Source organism: Enhydra lutris, unplaced genomic scaffold (assembly GCF_002288905.1).
Source record: "Enhydra lutris kenyoni isolate GAN:26980312 unplaced genomic scaffold, ASM228890v2 scaffoldscaffold20, whole genome shotgun sequence".
Classification (NCBI taxonomy): domain Eukaryota; kingdom Metazoa; phylum Chordata; class Mammalia; order Carnivora; family Mustelidae; genus Enhydra; species Enhydra lutris.
In genome coordinates, this window is record NW_019154104.1 from 22,038,407 (window position 1) to 22,063,201 (window position 24,795).

At 43.0% G+C, this 24,795-nt stretch overlaps 1 protein-coding gene across 1 annotated transcript in view; it reads right to left on the bottom strand.

Annotated features, from left to right (window-relative positions):
- LOC111148589 (signal induced proliferation associated 1 like 1) overlaps positions 1-24,795 on the bottom strand; it is a 369,183-nt gene that overhangs the window by 104,768 nt on the left and 239,620 nt on the right. Inside the window, exons 6-7 of the mRNA XM_022505280.1 lie at positions 8,276-8,406; positions 3,210-3,398 (exon numbers count right to left, since the gene is read on the bottom strand). Coding sequence (XP_022360988.1) covers positions 3,210-3,398; positions 8,276-8,406 — 320 coding nt within the window. The remainder of the gene's footprint in view (positions 1-3,209; positions 3,399-8,275; positions 8,407-24,795) is intronic.

Genomic DNA, 24,795 nt, shown 5'->3' on the forward strand with positions numbered 1-24,795 from the left:
TTGTTAGCTATATTATTAAAAAGTTGGCCTGAAGAGATCATGAAATTCCTGATATTTTACAGCATAGTTTTGAATATCTAAATAATTCAAGACATGCAATAGTATAAAAACTTGCAAATCGTAAAAACAAAGGGCAGTATTCTGCAAATGTGTATACCCAGTGGTCAGGACTATTAAGGGAAAACAGCACTGAGAACTTCTGAAAGTCTCAATCTTCTCACGCATAAAATGGGCCAATGATTAGAAGCCCTTGCAGGGCACTGTAAGGAGTACGTCAGGACATGTGCTAATGTGCTTACGGCAGTACACTAAGTAAACATACATGCTGATCTAACGCATTTGTATCATAAATGATGTTCTCAATTATCTAATAAGTGAAGGTCTAGGACCAAGATGGATAAACCAAATCCAGAGCTGATCCAAATTTTCTGAGTCACAGTCTGTTCTAAATTACTGACAGTGTGAAATCACTGGTAGGTTATTGCCCTGTCTAGGACAATGGAAATGGACATCAATGAATAGTGAGAGCCCAAAAAGGCATCAGGAAGGAGAATGTGAAAGCTCAGAGAAGCCACATATAAAATGTGGATAAGCATATATTCATTTTCTAAAACCTCAGAAATTAAAAAACCTACCTTCAGTTCCCACAAACATATCAGTCTAATCAAACGAAAAACACATTTTTTATATTTTTGTGAAATGCTTTCTTTCATATATTACAGATAAAATTTTAATTTGTTCTTCTATTCATTTCAGCTTTTTAGAAGTGGTAAAATGAAAAAATAAAGCACCAGAGATCTGAAAGGCAAAATGTCGCAATGAAGCAAGCAAATAGTGTTTTCTTTTTCCAAGCATAATCATGTATGCTGTTTAAAGGAAAAAAGATACTAAAGGAATTGCTTAAATAAAACTTAAGGGGAGATCTAGAAGTTCTTTTCAGTAAGTTTAGTTTCCTGATATCATTCTATGAATCTTTTTAAATGTAAGGATGTACAAAGCATGAAATTTTTAAAAATGATGACATGGATGGAAACAAAATGCTTTGCAATGATTCAAATGTGTAATCCACTGCACTTAGATGCATTTCTTTTTAAAAATCTGTATATATGAACGCATGAAAATAATCATTTTCTCAAAATGATTCCAAGGCCTTAATGAGATTTCCTACCAAAAAAAATGACTCCCCAGACTAAACGCTCAAGTATGCATGTCATCTGCTTTTTATCAGCACAATCTTGGCTTTGAATGCTATGGAGATATAAATGAAAAGACAGAGGCCAAGGGAGTTGGGGGTTGGGAGGGGTGGGGTGTGGGGAGGTACTCCTTAGTCCAGATTTAGAGCTGCAGATTAGAATAGCAGGCTTTAAACTTCTGGGTTTTACTGCCTAGTAAAATATCCAAAATAAAACTGGGGAGACTACCTTAGGTTGCCAAATTTTAAGTTCTCAGATGAAAGGCATTAGAAACAACTAACACATATTATCATCAATAATTTATGAAGGAAAGGATATTTTAATAACCCCTAAGAATAAGCAGCCCATAATTGTAACATGGGCAAGTTTTGTGAATTAAATAAATTTAGCTTTAAGTTAAACTCACTATATAGTATTCTTATCTTTTCTACGTTGATGGGACCAGAAAGTGTTCATCACTAAGAAAGGACATAAGATGGGCCAGAGACCACACAAGATAACTATAATTAGGGCACCCACTTTTTCCTGAATATGGGTACAAAAACAGAAAAATGGCAAAAAATACCTCCCTTCTATAAAATAACCTGTTCTAATGTAGGATTTAGAATGTTCAATTTGTGATTACATTATCAGTATCTAAATATAATTCTCCTTGAAAAGCACAGTAACTGAAAAGACTGAATCCATAAAGTAGAACCTAATCCTTTTTCTATTCCTCCTCTGATAGACTGAATTTCAGAACATTTACTGGAAAACAGCCCCCAAACAGTTGAGCTTACTGGTACATCGGTGGTCTTCTGAAGCATTCCAAGTGTGCCTGATTTGAATGTTATTAACGTGGACACGTAGAGCCTACTTGAAATCTATGTACAGAACAGACATCGGCTGGGCTCTCTGACAAGTAAAGTGAATGGACAGAGAGAGCAATGGTTTGAAAAGTCGTGTCCAGCCATTGGCTCCTAACACTGGCTGACTTAAAAGGGTACACCTTAAAATGGATTTTTTTAAAACTCCTATTTATTTTAATAATGTTGGAATTTTTGGTTAATTAAGGAGATGCCATCAAAATTTGTTCATAAAATGGCATTCAATAAGTGGACCAATTTTATATTTGGAGAATTTTTTTCATTGCAATAGTAAAGCTATAATTAGTCATAGTGCCAGGATGTAATATGGCTGAAATGTTCAAAGATGTTCAAAGAGAGAGTCAGAGTATATAAATACAGCATCTAACACAACTAGCCCAGATGCTCAAACTATTCCAAGCAGAATGTGGGCACATCCCTGGTTAGTGAATTTTCCAAAGCATAACTTTCTGTTCTCTACCCTTTTGCTGTCTCTGTGTGGATTATCCTATCAACCATCTACATCTTGACCAAATGGCCAAACATTAAGGTACAGGAAGTTTGGAAGTGAGAAAATCCTGAGCATTTTCCTTTTGTGACTAATTAGGACACAGATTTTTAAAATCTTGGCTAGCATACATCTTCGATGGTATAAATAGACTTTTGAAAACTGAAGCGTTTAAGAATGGCAGGGTACAGCGGCTAATAGCACAGGCTTCAAACTTACTGTGTGAACCTGAGCTTATACTCAATCTCCTGAGCCTCAGGGTCCTCATCTCTAAAATGGGGATAATAATGGTGCCATTCTCATACGGTTGGGAGAACAAAATGGGTAACATATTTAAAGCACTTAAAACAGAGCTTCTTTTTACTACTACTACTTATTCCTAGAGTATCTGAAAAATTCACTGCATTTATGGAAGATTTTATAGTGAAAGAGTTTATACTGAACACAGTTTAAGAACTGTATCTATCAATTCAGACAGAAAATTTTATCAGATGAGAAATGTTCAGAGAGTTAAGGAGAAAATGATTAATTGCAAAGAGACCATCCTTTGTCATAAATGGTATCAGTTTTTCCTGTCAAAAAAGAAATATCGAGGTCTGTATTCTGGAAACCTAGCACTTAATCTGAGCAGCAAGAATGCCCTCCCCCAGAAGTCAAACTCACCCCTTGTTCATCTAGTTTCATGAGTTGCTCCGTGACCTTGGGAGTGTTGAAGGCCAACCTCAGGCACTGGACATTGAGCTCAGGAATCACATGCTCCAGCACTTCCTTCAGGGGCAGTCCTCTGGCTGTCGAGTGCTTGGCTGTCGAGGGAATGGCGTCCTCTAGGACTGAGCCTCTCAGTGTCATGAGCTGAAAGACAGACACGCGCTCCGTTGAGGACTCTGGGTGTGGGAGAGACGTAAGTACATCGAACGCTACCACCTAGGGTAAGGGGCTGCTGAGGAGTAGGCAAGGACTTCTGAAGGGGAAGCTGGTGAGGGAGAAAGAATGAATGGAGGGATAGAAGAAGTCTGTGTATGAAAAGAGGCCAACACTTCCAAGACCCAGCCAAGTCCAAAGGCACTCATCATCAAGCCTTTCAGGGACCCCTACCTAAAACGATATACAGCATTTCCTTAGAGAGCTCAATAAGATCAAGGTCTTTATATGGCTGCAAAACACCACTAACCAAATTAAGAAGGCTATATCCCGGAGAAATATCTGAAAAATAAAGGCTCAGGACTTGGATGTCATACCTTTCTTTCATTTTGTATTACATTATTTTACTATGCAATTATATTTTACATTACATTACAAAATTTCATTACATTATCTTATTACAAAAGATAAAGGGAAGGATAAAGTTTCAAATTTCATAACATATTGCTCACAAGCATATACTATTTATATTCCCAAATGCTACGATAATAAGACCATGACTGCAACTAGCACAGCAGCCTAGACAACAGCACTGAAAATCACTTTAGATTTCCCCTTATTTTTTTTTTTAAAGATTTTTATTTATTTGACAGACAGAGATCCCAAGTAGGCAGAGAGGCAGGCAGAGAGAGAGAGAGGAGGAAGCAGGCTCCGTGCTGAGCAGAGAGCCCAATGCGGGGCTCGATCCTGCATCTCAGGGATCATGACCTGAGCCAAAGGCAGAGGCTTTAACCCACTGATCCACCCAGGCACCCCAAGGTTTCCCCTTATTTCTTAAAACACTTTCCATTATTATGAAATGCAAACATCACCAAAGAAATTTCTCCATGTAATGATGATTTGTTGGAGTAAACATGAAGCCTAGAGGAGTCTAAATTTCCAGAAAGTGTCATGCAGCAAAGCTGTTACTATAATGTAAACACTGTATGGTGACCCAAGAAAAAACCGTATCACACTGAACACCTTCCCATGAAGCCAGCAGGTCACCAGTCACCGACCCGCAGCAGGTGTGGCCAGCTGACAGAGGAAGGCGTGCCTGCAGACGGCCAGGTGTGCTGTGTGTGAGCGGGAGAGGGAAGCAGCCCACAGTGGCAATTTGGAAGGCTGAATTTGCTAAGAAAAGCGTAACAAGCTCAGGTTCTAAGAGAGTCCAAAGGCAGAGTAAGGGATATTGTGGCTCAGTGCATAAGAAAAGGCCCTCACGGAAGGCCTGGCACTAAAAAGGGGCCACGAGATTGGGTGTGTGTGTGTGTGTAAATTCTGTAAAAGAGCATGTGGGAGAGCGAAGGAAGAACAGGATAAGGGGTGGAAAGAGCCACCACGGGGGCGGAGCAGGATCTGTGGGGAGTGCCCAGGAGGGCAGGCAGGGAAGTCGGGGCCCAGGAGCACGAGTGTGTGCGTGAGGGGCTGCACCCCAGCAGGCTCCCCCACGGAGCCTCAGACCTCGTTTGAATGGGGAAGAGGACGTGTACCCTAAGATGAACTGCAGGAGGAAGAAGCCGCAGGAAGACAGTCCAGCTGGAAGGAAGCTGTTAGAAGGCTCAGAAATCAGGCAAAGGGGGCATGATACACGGTTAGCAGGGAAATGGAAACCAAAGGAACAGGCACCAGAGAAGTCAAATCTCTAACACTTCCCAGCTGATGGGGAAGAGAGAGAAGGGCAGGAAAAGCAAAATTTACCAGTATCTTGCTCTCCATACAAGAACAAGGTACTATCCATTTAATTAATATCTTTTCTTTCATTTACAAATAATTTGTTTTCAAATAACACTTGTGTAATAAAAACATCATTTTTCCTATGATTTAATATGGAATTTGACAGAAATGTTTTCTGGGGCTTTCTTCTGTTTGTGTTTTAAATCGTGGGAAACTGCAGAACAACCCAATTACTGTGCCCCTGCTTCCATGGGACCACCTGTGCCTGGGGACAGGAAGCTACACAGGTTGAAGTCTGTTCAGTGGAGAAACCAAGACCAGGAAGGCTAATCCTGCACCACAGAAAGACAGCAGCTCACCTCAAGGAAGCCAAAGCAGAGGAAAAAAAGACAGACTCGTTTTTTCTATCTGGATCACTAGCATTGCTGCCATTTTTCTTAACGATTTCCAGAAACAAGACAAGGATCTTAAGAAGTCCTGGTGCACCTTTGCTTAAAAAATTCACATGCTGTAAGGTTTTGTTCATAAAGTGTCAGGCTTATAAATATGTTTACGTTTTCCTGTTTAGGTTGTGCACTGATGATTTCTACTGAAATGCAAGAGGAAACAGCAAAGTGTCTGTCAGACAGGGACCGGCATCTAGAGATATGTCTCTCAAAGGACTTTCGTTAGTTAATTTTTGTGAAAAGCCTAACTAAGATATTATAGTTAAACCACATTTAAGGATGACTTTGATTGGAAAGGAAAAAGTTAACATGAAAGCTAGGGACACTTCATTACATACACATTAGAGAGGACAGAAAGGAGACGGAGAGGAAGGGAGAGCACGACCTAGGATTCTACGCATTAGACATGCAGTCATGAACCACTCAAGCAACAGTCCCACCTTCATGGGGCTTAAATTCTCATGGGGGAGAGAGAAAACAAACAAAATAAAAAGTACTGCATGTGAGGTAGTATTAAATGTTCATGAAAAAAATAAAGCCTAGCATGAGACATGAAATGAGATGTGTGGGAGTAGAAATTTTAGATCCAGTGGCCAAAGAAGGCCCCTGTGATTTATGCATAAAGGTCAGGAGGAAATGAGAGAGCTGCAGCCGGGAGGATGCCAGGGGAAGGACTCTGCAGGACAGCGGAATAAGAAGTAGCTGAGCTCTGAGGCAGAGGCACTGAGGCGGCTGGAGGGGAAGGAAGCCTAAATTAACAAGGACACTGACTGGCTTTTACTCAGGAGATGGGAAACCTTTAAAGGATTTTGCACTGAGGAATGACAGATCTGGATTACACTTCTAAAGAAGCCCTGCAGGGCTTAAAGGCAGAGCGGGAAGAAAGGCGCTCAGAGAAAGAGGATGGTGGCCTGGCCCAAACCAAGGTGGTGGGATGAAAGAAGGGGTTGAATTCTGGGCATATTGCGAAGATGGAGTCAACAAGCCTTGCTGACAGACCAGACTGGGGGTTAGGAGGCCAGGAGGAGACAGGAGTCCAGTGCGACTTTAAGTTTCTGGCCTGAACAAGTTTAGTAACAGAGCTGTCAGTTAAACATTAATTTGAACATAAAAATAAGTGATGACGGTGTCTTAAAGCAGGAACAACGTTTGACTCGGATGTTCCAGTCAAGGGCTAAGGCAATGGACCCAAGGGACCTTCAGACGGGCTAGCAGGAAGAGGACGGAACTGTCAGACCAGAGAAGGGGGGAGGGGAGGGTTGTGTGTGCAGGCTGAACACTGGGCCCAGGCAGCAGGGGATGAAAGGACAGCAGTTAAGGCTGGAGGGGGAGGAGAGGCTGGGACCAGACAGGGAAGAGCTGGGAAGCAAGCTGCAGGGGACAGTCATGGAGACCCGTGACAGGAGCCAGGGAGGAATCCCTCTGAGAAAGCGCTGCCCTCTGACGTCATGGATGATAGGAACTGGAGTGGCCCTGGGAGGGGAAACAGGTAGGAACAGGAGGACAAAAACCCCAGAAGTAAAGAAAGAGGCTGACAGGAATCCAAGAAGGCAGAAAGAGGCAACTACCTACGTCCAGCTTCAAAAACAGTGTGTTCTCTGTGCTTTTTATGTTCACCAAAACCTGCTTACATATAGCTCTGGTTAAGAGAGAAAGTACAGTGGGGCGTGTGAGCTCTTCAGTTCTCTGTGGCCACTACGTACAACCCGTTACATACTGAAGTCATGCCTTTAAAAATCCTATTTTTAATTTCCCCAGAGTTCAAGCTGAGGAACAATTACTAAGTGAAGCCAACCCCTGAAACCTGCCTTGTATCCGATGGGGGAAATGAAGTAAATGTCCTATTTAAACTGGTTTCAAAACCATTATTTTCTAGCTACCTCAGCGGGGTTTTGGGCATCAATGCACAACAGCAATCCTACAGTGAATGTGGTGCAGAGAGGCAGTAACAAATTCGTAACTGGCACAACTGTGCGTTTAGAAAGAAAACAAAGGCGAAACCTCAGGGTCCCAAACTTGTTCATGAGTTTACAACAAAAGCACCACCAACAAAAACTGCTTTGGTGGCTATTTCATTTTTCCTTCCCTTTTCTTTTCCTTTTCCTTTGCTTTTTCTTTTTCTTTCCTTTTCCTTTTCTTTTAAAAGAAAAATTCACACATGATGTGTGCTCCGAGTCCTAGAGAGTCCCGAGAGCCAGTCTCCCACGCTGTGAGGTAGCCTCAGGTTCGCCGGGTCCCTTGGAGTCTCCTGACAGCTGGGGAAAAGGCCCAGGGGATGGATAAGCAGAAGTGGAAGAAGAGAAGTCTCTTTCCCTCTTCTTGGGTCAAAAACGGTCCTAAGCAACAGTGAGGAAGAGCCAGTTAACTCACCTGTCAGGCCGCTGGCTCAGTGCTGCCCGGCTGCCTGGGCACGGTACACAATATCCACTTGGGAATCTTGAGGACTCTAGCTTCCTGGGGTCACACTTACCTGAGTAACTTTCTCCAAATCAAAACCCCTCATTCATTTATCGCATCTACCCAGGGTCGATGGAGAGGAAGGATTCAAATCCAACCGTGATGTGCACCCCCGTCCCCAGCAGAACAGATGAACGGGGCCTTGGCAGAGACTGAGACCCAGGCAGTTCTGTGCTGGTACCTTCCATGGCTGTGCTGCCGCGACTCCTCACTCCGGTCAAGCCTTGGTCTTTCTGGTTTGTGACTTACCTCACTGGTTCTAAAAATTATTCGGTAGTTGTACGGAGATCCATTTTCCTTCGTTTCTTCTGGTTTTTCTCTTCGAATGCTCACAGCCACTGGACCAAGATTCTCATCGGCCCCAAAGTAGTTCCAGTGTTCTTGGGTAAAGTAAGACAAAGCAAAATTAGAAAAGTGACACATCACTTTAAAAATGTTACATTCTGCCTGATATTTAGATCGCTCAGAAGTTATGTCAATAAAATGTAAACACATTTAGCAAATATTCCTCAGTGAGTTATAAAAACAGAGACTTAGTTATACAAGTTTGGTCTCAGGGGAGGTAACACTGAAGAGCGCTGGCCTATTAAGTGTCTTTTTTTTTTCTTTAAACTACTCTGCAACTTACTACTTTATTATTATTATTATTATTATTATTATTAAGAGATTTGTGTTCCATCCCCTCTATTCTACCATTTAAATAGGCTACACTGTGTGGGCTTCCTTGCCTAAGGGAAGGTTTGTGCCACTGCCAGTGTTTGAACACAAAAACAGAAAAAAACCCTACACCTCTTGAGAACAGAGACTGAGGATTGAGGGTTTTCCCCCAGATTAAAAAAGACTTCCCAGGGGACATTTGGGTGGTTTAGTCAGTTAAGCATCAGGTCATGATCTCAAGGGCCTGGGATCAAGTCCTGCATCCCACCCCCCAACCGCCCCCTACTGCTCAGCAGGGAGTCTGCTTCTCCCTCTCCCTCTGCTCTGCCCCCAACTTATGTTCTCTCTCTCAAATAAATAAGTAAAAATCTTAAAAGGAAAAAAAAAAAAAGAAAAGAAAAGACTTCCTAGAACAGGAGAGAGGAGAAAGGACGGGGAGTCACTGAACCACACTGTCTCCTAGCAAGAGTAGGGTCTACGGAGGAAAGAGCTTCTAGGAGACAGAAGCCGAGGGAGCCAGAAGCTGAGGCCCAGGGCTCTGGGCCTCACCAGTGGTTCCCATGCAGTGAGCACCAGAGCCATCCTGCAAAGCCATGAACCTGAAGGGCACATTTGGGGTGGGTGAGAGCTCTCTCCTGGGTAAGCAGTGTAGCCAGATGACTGACGATTCAGGGCCCTTTCCTCAACATGCTGGCCCTGCACATGACCACAAACCCTGGCACAGCCTGGGGGCTTAGAGGGAAGCCACCAAATGACTGAGGCTGAACTCCTTCCTCTTGACCGGAGGGGAAGTCAGGATGAAACTCACGTTAATTAACAGAAAAAAACTGTAAAAATGATATTCACTATACACTAAGTATATAATTCTCTAAAAAAGTTAAAATTGTTGATACACACGTCATTTTCATTTTCACAGATGAGGAAGCCCGTAAAACAGAAATATATGAAAAGCTAAAAAGCTAAAGTAGCTAACTTGTTTTTCGAACCTCCACAATACTTTACATTGTCCTAGCTCATTTACATGTGACATGGCTAGATGACGGAGTCATGACATGTTAAGTCGCCCTCATACAAAATGCATACATTTGAAAATACACATCATTCCCATGCAAGATATAAAAGCATTTAAAAACCCATGAGAAGAAGAAGAAATAATGGAATAAAATGTCTAATCGTGCAGTCTTAAAATTCAGGTAATGTAGATGAAGACACTTTGCCGGTACTAAAGAGGGATTATATAAGGATACAGGAGGGCTCTCCAAGAATATGGTCATAAACCATGGAAATTCAAAATGAGAAAACTGGGAATAGAGGCACCGAACATCTCATAGGTGGGCAACTGAGAAGCGACCTGATAGGTGTCACGAAATCTGTGTACAAACAATCATGTACACTCTCAAACCACAGCCCGTGAGAATCGTCACACTCCACGGCTGTCTACTCCTACTCTGCATCTCAGTTTAGTAAGCCTGGTGGTCTGGTCTTCAAGCTCGTGGCTTTACTTCAGAGGCGTGATCCTTCCAGATGCTGACAACGTCCAGAGCGTAGGGCTGACACAGGCTTGCATGTAGCAAGCGATGTGACAGAACAACGGACACGGAGGAAGAAAACCAAGGCAGGAGACAGAAATCGTATGAAAAAGTGGACGAGAACTTAAAGGAAACAAGACAGCGGTCTGGGGCCATTGAGAGAAGGAGCGCTTGAATCACTGCCCGGAGCATTTTACTGCCGTAGCACAGGACTACACCGTGCCAGTGTCCGAGAGGAGCAGGAGCCACATGCATTACAGTCTGCTCCTTGCACTTTGGGGATTGGACTGCAGTCCAACTCTCTACAAAGTCCTCCAACACACCCACAGTCCTCAGGAAGGCGGGTGAGTTCGCAGTTCTCTGCGGCTGGGGACATTCAGGGCTGCTCTCAGTTCCCTGCTGGTAACCTCAGCGGTCCTCAAGCTGTCCCCAGGCAGCTCTCGCTCCCCCTCCCCGGAGCAGACACTGCAAAGGTCCTTCTGTTCTCCTTCCACTTCCCCCACCTACCTTCTCCTTGGTCTCAGCAAATGACAACTGTCTACACCACGAGGAAAAAGAAGCCACATCAGAAGCAAGCATCCTCACTGTCCGCCATCATACACACAAATTGACCTGGATCCAGACTTGTATTCCTTTTCTTTACAGTCCCAAACCTGACCTCCCCCGCAATTCTGGCCTCCATTCATTGCACCTTCCCTGAGACTCTGATGCCTTGAAGCCCCCTCTTCAACTTCAGTGTCTCTTTTTCCTCATTCCCATCATCACTGAATCAGGCTCATGTCTCCATCTTTAAATATAAAACTTGTCCTCAAGTCCTTATCACCCTTTGGGTTCTCTCCTTTGTCTTTGCTTCCACTGGCAACCTCCTGAAAGGGCTGCCTAGCTCCTCACCTCACAACTGCTACAATCCAACTCTCATCGCACAGCCACCACTGGCAGCTTTCGAGCTAAAGCAAATAGATCATTTTGGTCCTTATTGTGCTCCAATTCTCCAAAACATCTGGCACAGATGATCATTTTCTCTAGAAACACACTCACCTCCCGGCTTCTGTGATACCACGTCTGCCCATCGTTCTTCTGCCACTCTGGAGGGTCTTACTCTGTTGCCCTTCCTCTTCCAATCATGAATATTCCACCCACGCCCAGAAAGAACTTCTACTGTCACCTCAAAAGAGTCTAGGTGCCCACTACAGACATCTCGGATCCTCCCACCCATATCTTCACATCTTCCTGATGGAACTCTGTCTGTGAGCATCTGCAAACAAGAACTCATTACCATCCTCACAAACCCGCACAGCTCTCTCTGCAGTCCCAATTGCAACAATGGCCACATTCACCTAGCTGTCCAACCCAGACCCCCCAGGAATTCCAGCTCCTGCACAGCTCTCAAATCTACCTACCTTCTTTCCCATCCCTCAGCCATCTAGACATTTGTGGGTCTTCTAATTAGTTTCGCACCACTAGCCAGATGATCCTTCTAAAAATGCAGACCTGACTATCACTATTAAGTTTTAAATGCTCTGGTTTCCCAAGGGTCCTTGGATACTTTCCATGCCTTCCCAAAGGCCCTCTCAGCCTGTTGTGAGCCTGTCACTCCAGTTCCAAGTCAGATCGCTCCATCATCCTTCCAAACCCACTATACGGAATTTTTCTCAGTTGCTCAAACTTCACTATGCCCTTTCTCACCTAAAAGACTGTCTAGAACATTCTTCCAACAGCTCTACTTTATTTGACTAAGTCCCCTCACCCTGCAGGTCTCAAATGAAATGCTATCTAGACATCCTCTAAAATGTGACAACACTGGAACAAAATCAAAGTGTTTATTCTGTGTATTAATTCCAAAACGTCATTTTATATTTTTTTAAGATTTTATTTATTTATTTGACAGACAGAGATCACAAGTAGGCAGAGAGGCAGGCAGAGAGAGAGAGAGGGAAGCAGACTCCATGCCGAGCAGAGAGCCCGATGCGGGACTCGATCCCAGGACCCTGAGATCATGACCTAAGCCGAAGGCAGCAGCTTAACCCACTGAGCCACCCAGGTGCCCCCAAAACGACATTTTAAAGGAAGAATGCATAAAAGGACAAATCACTGAAGTGAAATATTTCATATATTTCAAACACAAAAATTTAGAAATATTATTAGGACCCCCAAAATATAAATTCATCATAATGTAAATATTAAACCTTATCACTCTAGTATAAATTGGCAGATAAAATTAAAATAGTATTATTCTGAAAAAAAACTAAACCTTACATAAAAATGAAGAATATTTATAAAACAGAAAAGTCTGGGTGTTTTAATCAGTTAAAGATTATTTAGAAGTTTTATGTGTGTCATCATTAAGTCCTGACCATATATATATATATTTTTTTTTTTTTGCAGTTTTTCACAGCTGCTGATTTGGGGGAATGTTCATGAGATAATTAGAACTAATTTCTAATACTTTCTTCAGACTCTATCTTCAAACCCATTTCTGGTTTGATAACTCTAGCAGAGCTTTTAAAACTTACATTCTGTTTTGTTTTGTTTTTCTTGAAAGAGAGCTTTAGCTATTATTTCCAAGAAAGCATTTCCATTTGTTGAACGATTTCAGTTTCACTGGGTTAGATGGAAATCTTGGTCTGGTTTCTGGTGTTAAATTCACTACTATCATGATCAGACACTGCTTGTTCAAAATGTCTTTCCACTTGAGTGAGAATTATTCACACAATAAAAGCCTTGTTTTTTTGTGTGCACTGTCCCTGTTTCCTGCTCCCGAGGATTACAGAGCTCTAGAAACATACCCTCTCTACACGAACATAATTTTATTCAGTTCAAAATCCTAATGCACTGTGTAACTCTCCGACAGCAGAATTCAGTACGTCACCTTAAATCAATTTTCTGAGTCTTTACACTTTGATGTCAAGACAAATGACTGATTATTTCTTTTAAAACCAAAATACCAGCCTTTGCAGGCTATCTTATCTGGTCCTTCCGGCCAGTCTGGGCTCTTCCTGTCCTTCAAGCTCAAGTGGACTCGAACCTTCCTCCCAGCAGCCATCGACCTGCACGTTTTGCTAGTAGAGTTACTCGACTGCAGGGAGCTCTTCCGGCCAGACTCACAAATCAACTCTGTCTTTTGCGGGAATGGAAGGGGGTGAAAGGGGAACAAGAACGGGGGAGTTACGGAAGAGGGTTACAGAGAAGCCAAAAGCCTGTGATGAGAGAAATCAGGATGACAAAGTCTGAGGGAGGAGAGGGGAAGGGAAGAGGAACTGGATATTCAAGTATGTTGGGTAAATGGACTGATGGAGGAGTTGAAATACAAGTGTTGGGCCACCAAAGCTAGTGACATTTTAGTGCCAGCATACCGGAATGCCAAAAACTCTGTCAGAATGATATAATGCAGGGAAGTGAGGCACTGTGCCAAGCATTCTATCTAATATTCATGTCCACAATGGAAATATAGGTATTTCCTTCTTTTCTATAGATGTGGCAGCTATGATTTAGACAGAGTAAGTCGCCACCCAGCCATGAGCAACTAGCCGTACCAGATTTCAAACACATGATTTTAACTACTGATTTCAAAGCTCATTTTTTTAGCCATTTTATATTAAAATTATCTTCCCCAAAGTTTCAGAAATTATATTATGAATACAAAAAAGTCTAATAAAATTTGATGCCTAAAGGGATTAACTAGCCAGATCATGCCTAAAGAAAGCTTTATTGAGCTCCAATTGCTTACGTGGCTAGAAGGGCAATTTTGGTATTTTGCACAAAAAACCTGAATTTTGGATTGGTTTAATATTCCCCAAAAAACATTTAGATTATTTAAAACATCTTAATCACAAATCTGAGAATATCTAAAATCAGATTTTTAAATATAAAGAGCTTGTATCAAAACAAAAGTGTTATTCCTTGATGTGCTGTAAGTCAAGGCTTCGCTGTGTTCAAAGGGAGAGATATTAACGTTTTATCCATTGATGGTTGATTCCCCCGTCCCCGCCTGCATTTTCTATATTTAACACCTAAACAAACGGATAGCCTGAAGTTTAGTTCTGGTTCCTGAGTTTTAACAAAGATGATACCAAGAGTGCCAATGAGCAGTTCTGCCATCACTAGAACAATCTGCATAAAGAACTATATATTTTGGTTGACACATTCACAATAATAAGTAATTTCACATTCAGAGAAAGGGGAAGTACCAAGTAGTTCAAAGCACCAAGTAATTAGATCAAGTACAGTCACATCACCTGGTTATGAGCTGTGTACAAGGCAAAAAAATAAAAAATTTTAAAAAATAAGCCTGGTATTTTATCTGTAAAGGGGGAAGGGAAAATACAATCACAGGAGTTACAGGGTTCAACAGGCAATCTTTGTGTTGGTCTTCACGGTATTTGCAGACTCTGTATAAGTACTTCAGTTGTACATTTCTCTAGGGAGACCAGTAGACTCTGCACTGTGCGGAATTATGAACAAAACTACGTTTTTTATAAATAATTTGTAAAGTTAAAGTATTTCTTTAAAATTGAGAAATTTATAGAGGGAGAACAGACATGATAAACACAAGAGAAAGCAAATGAAACACAGCTACTATTTCACACCTAACAAGCTGGCATCTACATTTGTCAAGTGACAACCGGTGTTTCGCGGAGTGGCCCCATTCATACTCTGTGACTGGCGCTGTGAACGGACAGCAGCCACTTCAGAAAGCATCGAGAAATATAAGCTAACATCACAAAAACGTTCATATTCTCATCTTAGCTACCCTAATTGCCTGTGCAGAAGGAAAAATGAAGAGCCTTCCATGGTCTCTAGAAAAGGCATCTTAAGTCACTGTGGAAGGGGACACTGAAGGTACTAGCACTGAGCACTCAGACCTGGTTCCCCCTATATGGCAGCAGGTCAAAGAATGGATCTGCCAATAACAATTATGTCACCATTTTCAGTATTTTAAGCTATTTTTCCCTGGAACAGTCTCTTGCTGGACTACAAGTGTGCCAGTGGTAGTGTTGTGGACCTAAATGTGGACCCTCTGTGTTTTCATCAGGCAGAGACTCCAGGTGGAAGGGGAAAGGCCCCGCAATGTAGCATGCCCCTCTCTGCCTGCTGGGTTCAAGTTGTTCAGATGTTCTGTTTTTGTACAACTTGTTACATCTTAATAAGACTGACAACTAGGTTAGAAAGAGAGGACAGACCTAAAGCTAGGAGAAAAGCAAGCAAGCAAGCAACAGCAGCATATTCTGCTTTTTAAAAAATGAAACCCAGGTTTGGCAAAATAAAGGTAATAAGAGGCCAACTTTTTAAAGAATGGCTCTTTCCGAGAAGTGCACCACTCAGATATTCTCAGTCTCCAGTCCCCAAAGGGCTCATCCTAATTATAAGGGTGGAGGTTCTATGAGAACTAAATAGCCCAGGACTTTGCATCATAATCAAAAGCAGGTCAGAGTAATGCATGGGGACATTTACACAGGACTGGCCACATGCCAGAATTCTGTCCCAAAGCACTCCACTAAGCTTATAATTATTGTTGCATAAGAGTAATTGTGCACATTTACAAAGTACAGAGTGCTCTGAAGTGCCAATTCTTTTTCCCATAGATAATTCTTAAAAAGTAAGGTGGTCTACTTGCCAAAACTGCATGAGGTGGTGGGGCTTAGGAGAGCATGTGACTAAGCAGCCCATAACACCCCCATAACTTGCCAATACAAGGTAGGCTTTAATATTGTTACATTGACATTAATAAATTGCATTGAAATGATTAAAGAAAAAAACACAAAGAAAACTCTTTTTGAAACAAAAGGAAAATAAAGGGTAATAGAATCAAACTGGGGAAATTTTACTGGGCTGTCATAGATAATGACAACAACTGTATTTTTAAAAATTAAAGCTCATGAGTGATTTAAAGAAATAAAAATGTTTTGCACCTATAGTAAGTAATCAAAAATATAAACTATAAATATTCCAAGTAGGCAAGAAAATGTTCAACTGTACAATCTTAAGCATACCAGGCAGACTTTTCTGGTCTGTGCTTTCTTAAAAGAAGCAACCTGGCAGTAAAAAAATCAAGGTTCCTATAAAGTTCACACCATTAGATTTACAGGACTCTACCTTACAGAGATAACAGGGTATGTGGGGGGAGAGTTACATAACAAGATTCATGTATGGCCAGAGGTTTTTAGTCTTGTCTATGGATAGAAATTAGGGTGCCCATGAACTTGAATGAAAAAAATATAGATCTTTATTTTCATCAACTTCTAAACAAACATCCCCCATTTCTGTCAATGATAAACATAGGCAACAAACTACAGTACTATTAGCTGTACGTGTGACTTTGACACCAAAAGAAACTATAGATATTTTCATGTCACTTGATAGTTGTCGCAGACATATCAAAATGTCAACTATGCTCATCACTACTTTGAAAGTTATCAGACCTGATACTAGATCATTTTGTTAACACAGAAGAAAGAAACAAAATTTTAAACACTTAGGCAATTGTATTTTAATATGCTTGGATTGCTTTGTATTTTTATTTAATCTGGGTGGAAAAAAAAAATTATCCTAAGGTGAATCCATAGGTTTTGCCCAACTGCCAAAGAGGGCAATGGCGGGGGGAGGGGGTGCTTAGGACTATCTGATATAAACATTATGTGTAATAATAAAAAATGGGAAAACCTTAATTTGCAACAGCTGGAAAACTTTAAATGATGGCACAGCCAATTATGGAAGCATGAAAAAATTTATACACTGTATCTAATGATCCTATCTTACTGAAAACATGAATAGGCATGTATTAAGATGAAACAAATAAAATCACTAGTAATCCCAAGATTAATTTTCTATAGTTACTATTTTTCTGTAATGAATATATATAACTTCTATAATGGGAAAATTTTTAAAAGTATTAAAAGATGTATTTGGTTTGCAAATGGCCAGTGAGTGTTAAAAAAACTGTAAAAGGCTGCATATTAGTGTAACTCTTTACTTTTAATGTTAACACTAATTCAAATGCCCGCTCAGGGGGAAAAAATGTATTTAACAACCACATACGAGAAATTACAATGAAACACCCATCACTAAGTCAACTTTTTTATACTTAAACACCCTTTGTCCCTCCTTACCAAGGATATTGCAGCAAGAGGTCTTCCTACCTAAAAATGCTTTTGAAGGGCCTGGAATAACGTCCCTCAGAGACAGCCAGAAATGCGGTTGAGGGCGAAGTCACCGCTGCTCAGCAGGACAGGGACAATGCGGGGAGTCTCACAAACAGTACAGTCACAGACTTGCTGGCTGTCTACACCAGCGCAGACATTGCTTCCGCTGAGGCTCCTCTGCCATCAAATGCTTCTGCTTGACCTGAACGCAGTTAGAAAGAGGTCTCCCAGGGGGCTCAGTTGATTAAGCATCTGACTCCTGACTTCAGCTCAGGTCATGATGTCAAGGTGGTGGGATTGAGCCCCATGTCAGGCTCCTTGCTCAACAGGGAGTCTGCTTAAGGATTCTTTCTCCCCTCTGTCCCTCCGCCGCCACTCACGTGTTCTGTCTCTCTGTCTCTCAAATAAATAAATAAATAAATAAGATCTTGGGGGGGTGTGGGAAGAGGTCCCCTGCTGTCCCAAAGATCAGATAGGGATGGCCTCCATGTACAGAGGAGGGACTCCATGAGAAAAGCCCAGGGAAGAACTGATACAATAAAGCAAATATTTCTTGAGCACCTGATTTAGGAGCTCAGGACGGAAGGGTTCACTGGGTGTCTAAAGTCGTAATGAGGTACACGCTTGGAAGATAGGTGAGGCAGGCTTTATGTATCAAGTTGTACTGAATAATAGATCTAAAGAGTCCTTCTTCCCTTGACTCAGCAAAGAGAAGAGCCCATGGGAATCCGTAAGCATGGCAGTCATGTTGGTACACTTTGCAGGAAGTTGGGGAAGCACTCCCACTTCCCAAGTGGATGGTTCCTAAGTTAACCACTGTAACTGACCACACCTGAGGTGGTTGTTTTCCACTTTTCATCTTCTCTACTTTATAGAGAAAAGCTGCAAAAACGGTACAGGGAATTTCCACAGATCATGACGCAGCCTCCTCCAATCCTAGCATCTTCTGACTCCAGACAATACAATCATCATGATCAGAACCAGGAAATTCAGACGGGTACAATGATCCCATTAACTGATGATTCTATTCAAAGTCCATCACGGTTTCCACCATGCCTTTTTTTGTCCCGAAATCCCGCGCAGCATCCCATGGTGTATTCAGTTACTCCTCCTCAGTCCCCTGCAGTCTCTGACAGCTGCTGGCTCTTTGCTCGCCCGTCTTTCACGACCGTGGCACCCTCGCAGAGTACTTCCCAGCCCACTGGGGTCTCCGCGATGGTCTCACGCGATCAGACCGAGGGTGCGTACTCCGGGCAAGAGAGCCAAGGAAATGATGTCCCCTTCCCAGTGCATCAATTCCGGGGTTCAGGGAACGGACCCTGATTCAAGTCCGCGCAGGTGGCACCTGCCAGTATTGCAAATACCTTCCGGGAGATGCTTTGAGATTGCGCACACCCTGCTTCTCGTCACCGCTCACTCACTGAGCTAGCCTCTAGCCGCCGCGTCTAGTACAGTTCGCGACAGTAAAACTCGGTCTCCATACGGGTGTTCTGGGCCTGTGGGGACCAGCTTGGTGGTCCTGGTTAATTCCCACTAAACCACCATGACCACACACAAACTTGTTTGTGGTCTCATTTCCTGAAAAGGGAGAAAAAGGAACTGCCACACATTACTCAGGGCCTGCCGTGGAACACGAGGTCATGCGCGCAGAGGGCCCTCACGGCCTCTCCCAGGTGCCGTAGACAGGGGACACGCTCCACTCCGTGAACTCACAGACTTCTCACCTGCACCGAACATTCCCTCAGCTGCGGCACGTTCACGGAGCCTGCCGAGGCGGGGGTCCGGGCCTCCAAGGGCTGCTCAGCCCCGCTGTTGAGCCCGTGGGTCGCAGGAAGTGCTGAGGGCACAGGGCGACTCTGGGTGGCAGCGAGGTGGGGGGGGGAGGCCCACGACAGGCAGGAGCCGGTCAGGTGGTCGGGAGCGACGAGAACACAACACGCATGCGCGGAGGCGGAGGGGCATCCCCATGCAGAACCCGGCAGGACAGTCACCCCCCGCCCGCGGGCGCCCATGTGGCTCCCATCCTGCACCGCGGTCGCCGCCCCCTCACGCTCCGCGCAGCTCTGTGCCGGAGGTCGCGCTACCATTCCGCTTCCTGTCCACGTCCCGCAAGGCCTGCTGGGGACGGGGGCACACGGTGCCGAGGGGGAGGCCGCCATCCACGCCAATGCTCTCTGGCCCTGGTTCATAAACAAGACCACCAGACAACTAAGGAAACCAGCATGAGAGAGAAAAAGGAGAAAACAGAAAATACAACCCAGAAGATACAGATCATTCAAAGAACTTAGGAGGAGAAATGTCTAATGAACAGCAATGGAGAAATGTGGGTTAGAAAAAGGAAGGATAAGCTATTGTCAAACGTAACTACAGGGAAACGAAAATAATGAGATCCTTGGGATTAAATATACAATTGTTGACAAAAATGAAAGGCCTAGATAACTGCATGCAGAGAGGTGCACACCAATTCCTCGTCCAGGAGATAAAACTGATAAATACAGAACAGAAACAAAGGGAAATTAAAATTACAAAGCAAAAAGCACAGAGGATAAATTCAGAAGTTCCACCATCCATCTAAATGGACTCCAGAAAAAGAGAAAAAATAAATTGTAGGTTTTTAAAACTATTCAGAAAAAAAGTATAATGGTTGAATTATTTCTCATAATTCTGAATTATTTCTCATAATGCTCAAATGTTTCTCATTTGTCTCAAGATCAGATCACCAATGGCAGACTTTACACACCATGAAGACAGGAGCGTGTGCTGCTGTTCTCTGCCAGGCACAGCAGCTGGCGCAGAGTATATGCTTCATCAATACTATTTAATGAATGAAGATATAAATATTTACTTTTTTTCTTAGTAAGCTCTATGCCCCCCACATGGGGCTTGAACTCATAACCTCTAGATCAAGGGGTACATGCTCTACCGGCTGAGCTAGCCAGGTGCCCCATGGGTACTTGTTTTCTTTTTTTTTTTTTAATTTGTTTTTAGAGAAAGAATAGGCCCATGTGAGCGAGGGAAAGGGCAGAGGGAGAGAGAGAAACTCGCAGACTCCCTACTGACCACAGAGCCGGACTCCAAGCTCTATCTCGGGACCCTGAGATTACAACCTGAGCGGAAACCAAGAGTCGAACACTCAACTGACTGAACCACGCGGGTGCTTCTACTTGTTGATTTTTAAAACTACTTTAAAAACATGAAGAACACTTGCTTATACTAAATAGGATAATGAATTTATGTGTAAGATGAAGATTATAAGCCAAATTCTTGGAATTAGGAGAGGGATTACTTTCTCCACTTCTGTATTATTAATTTTTATGAAGAGTATTATACTTTTGTGTGACTTATTGTCAGTGTCCTTTGCCCTCCACAAGGGTGTTCTCTGTTTTGCTTACCATCCCAGTCCCCCATACCTTGCCAAGCATGATGTAAGCACACGTGCCTATGTGGTAGCCATAGAGGACATGTAACACTTGGGTCTCCCTTCTAGAGAGGGCTTACAACTGATTGAGCCACCAGAAATGCAATTAGTTCAAAGTCTCTGGCTGTAGCTTCTTTGGATCTGCTACAGTTTCTCAACCCAGGCACTCTCTTCCCAGACAGCCCCATCCATGAATTGAGTGTGCTGGGGCCAAGAGAGCTTGCACTCCTCTAAAGCTTACTCTTCACTCCACTGTATTGCCTACAACTTTGTTAGCTCTGTTTCATGGTTTGAGGTTCCCCTTGTCCAATTTTGCTCTTTTCCTGTCAGGGGTCACATCTGCATCATGGACTGAAGGCTTTCCCTGTTCAATTCCACTTCTCCTTTTTTCTGTCCCAGGCATCATCCCCAAGTCCCAAACAAACCACTTGAAAGCCTATACGGTCTCAACATCTGCTTCTCAGAGGATTCAACTTACACAACATATTTGTTACAGGATTACATTTATGATATAATATAAATTTATACTGTTGCAAGGTTGGATTATATTTGGCAAAGGCAGGAGATTGGATTTTGAGTAAGGTATACTAGAGATGGAGAGACTAAGATACCTATGCTAGAACTTGGACAAGAGGCAATGAGGGCCTCCAGCTATAGCCCTGGGAACAGGACAGAACAGGAAGTTAGCAGCAATCTGAAGATAGACCCAAGGGACCCTCCTAACTGATCGGGGTTGGAGAATAAGGGGAGAGAGGCATCCAAGAGACTTCAGTGCTTCAAAGCCAAGTGATGAATGATATCAATGCATTTACAGCAAGCGGGCAGTGATAAGGGAGACTTGTTTAGGGAGGAAAAACTAAGAAGTCAACAATTGTATGCATGGCTTTGAGTTGTCAACTCATCAGCCATCCAGGTGGAAGCTGGTGACAGATGGTGAGAAACATAACTGGGGGGAGCCAGGGTGGCTCAGTCAGTTAAGCTTCCAACTCTTGATCTCAGCCCAGTCTTATCTCAGGGTGTTGATCTCGGGGTAGCAAGTTCAAGCCCCATTTTGGGCTCCAAAAGGAAGAAAAAAAAGGTAGCTAGAATGGAGGAGAAAGCCTGGGAAGACAGAGATGCATTTGGTTAGAAGTATATGTATGCTAATTATCTTTTCCAAAGATAATTTTTAGGTCATCAATTATAAAGGAAATATGCAAATCATGCTGATGAACCAGAAATAAACTACGCAAGTGGAAACAAGGTGTTACTAATGAAGGTTGTACAGTTGAGAATCAAATGTGGTTGTGGGGGCTGAAATAAAACAGGAGACACAGTCAACAAAAGAAGCAAACCAATAAAGTACTCCTATCACCAGAAAGCAGACATTTAGTAGCTATCAGAAAACAAGTCCTGGCATCACATTCTAAAATAAATTTCTCGCATGGAACTTTCCAAAGGGGCTAAAGAATGACATAATGGGCAATGCTTCATCACCAGTTTTATTGCAACAACAAATTCTGTTTTTATATGACTGGATCTTAAAAAGATGACCTTGAATAAAGTCAAGTGTTTGTGCACATGCGGCCTCTGATGGTTTATCTTGATTTAAAAATAAAGCAGAGGGAGGAAGAGCTGAGGCACATACCCTTTTAACCAACTTCCACAAACCACTGAGTGGAGATGGCTCAGGTAGTACTGCATTCTATTCAGAGTATAGTTTTATAGTGCAGAGTCCAGATCATCATCAGTGTTAAAATTTAAGGGATCACAGCTGAGAAAGAAAAAGAGGACCATTTTCAAAGGAGCAAACATGCAAACCTTCATACCCAATGGCCTCCTTGCTTCTGGAAGCCCTGAGCAGATAAAAACATGGTCGCAGGGGCGCCTGGGTGGCTCAGTGGGTTAAAGCCTCTGCATTTGGCTTGGGTCATGGTCTCAGGGTCCTGGGATCGAGCCCCACATCGGGCTCTCTGCTTGGCAGGGAGTCTGCTTCCCCCTCTCTCTCTGCCTGTCTCTCTGCCTACTTGTGATCTCTGTCAAATAAACAAATAAAATCTTTAAAAGGAAAAAAAAAAAAAAAAGATGGTGGCAAATCACACTCCCAGGTTAGCTCCAGAAGGCATTTAGTGCCCAAAATCTCCCTGAAAGGGCTACCTAAGTAAAGAGCTACCTTCAAACCTATCATATACAGTTTATGTGAGCTCAGTGAAAAATAAAAAACAAGGGTATTAAAACAGTGCATTATTATACATGTATAAAATCTTTCCCTATTAGTTGGCCAAAATTAACTGTTAAGTTCAAGAACCCAGAGGCCAGCAAAGCAGACTTGTTGGCTTACCACCTCCCTGAAAAATAAAACTGTCCACATCAAAACTCTAAACAACATAATTATCCTTAAAGAACTCTGAATATAAGACAACCCAACTTTTCTCAAGTTTGACATTGCAATACTTACAGGAGGATTAAAAAAAACAAACTAAACACAGATTTTTCAAATAAGCTTATTAGCTGGATGGTGTTCCCTGATGATCTACACACGCCACAGTATAGTCCACTCACTTCACAACAGCTGCTTGACCTCATCTAACACGCTCTCACTTTAAGACCAGCTCTTGATAGCAAAATTGAGACTAGATCAGACTGCTAAAACTGTCACTTCCGAGTACACATGAAGGTAAGGCATATATTCTAAAGAAATGTGATGCTGAAGATGGCTGATTATTTACCTCTCACCTTCTTATCAAGAAAACTGGATGTTGGGGCGCCTGGGTGGCTCAGTGGTTAAAGCCTCTGCCTTCGGCTCAGGTCATGATCCCAGGGTCCTGGGATCGAGCCTCACATCGGGCTCTCTGCTCGGCAGGGAGCCTGCCTCTTCCTCCTCTCTCTCTCTCTGCCTGCCTCTCTGCCTACTTGTGCTCTGTCAAATAAATGAAAATCTTTAAAAAAAAAAAAAAAAAAAGAAAAAAAAAAGAAAACTGGATGTTATAAAAGCAACGGAAATCCAACTATCAACTGATAGTTCTGGGGTCCCGCATACCACTGAACGGACAGATGTGTGCATGTGTGTATGCACGTGTGAGAGCAAGCACAGACACATGTGTGGTGGGGTGAGGAGAGGCAGAGGTGGAAGACAAGGGGAGAACAACAGAGACAATCAAACCTGATGGTTTAACGTTATCGGAAGAATAATTAGACAAGCAATAGGAGTGGGAAGCTATCAGATGAGCTTCAGACCAGATAGTGGCAGTTTCTCCTGGCCACTGCACAGTAGGGAGAGGCCTGCCGCTACCACAGCATCCCCAATAACTTCGAGAGTGACACCCCACATGGCATAGAGACTAGCCTATCAACACTCTTGACCAATGGAGCAACAAACACCACTGCCAAGACCGTGGGCCCCTCTTTTCCACATATGCTCACTCTGAATGGGATTCGGGGAAGACCTGCCTCACAGGCACACTCAGTGCAAAACTGGAGAAGTCCGGTACGGCTGCAGAAGGTGAGGGGAGCGAAGGCTGGCAAAGTGCCCTCCCCAACAAGCCATGCTGGCTCTAGGCAACATCATAACTTTAACGGTTTTCTCTACTTAACAAACCTCCGGGGTATTTCGATCTCGGTTACTATCTAAATAAAAACTAGACACAAAATACACATAGGGACTCAAAGGGAGATGACCCTACTGATATTAATGCTATCCTACTCCCTGGTTTGGGTCCCTCCAGGAAGGCTGCGGTTGCATCACTTGCACTCATCACAACGACAGCCCTGGGGTCCTGAGAGCAGGAAGTGAAGCAGTCCACATAAAACACCAAGTAAAGACACAATACATGTTACCTATGTTATTCCTGTCATTTAACCTTGGGTGAGGGACCAGTATGCTAGCAAACCAGAAAAGAGGGGCAGTCCAGAAAAAGGGGTGAGGAGCAGAACCTTGAGAGTGCCGTGCTTATTTTAATAGCAAGTGCCAACAGTGGGCTTCCTGTATCGGCCCAGCCTCTACCCAGCAACACACAGGGCTTACACGGTGGAGTCAGATATCCTCTA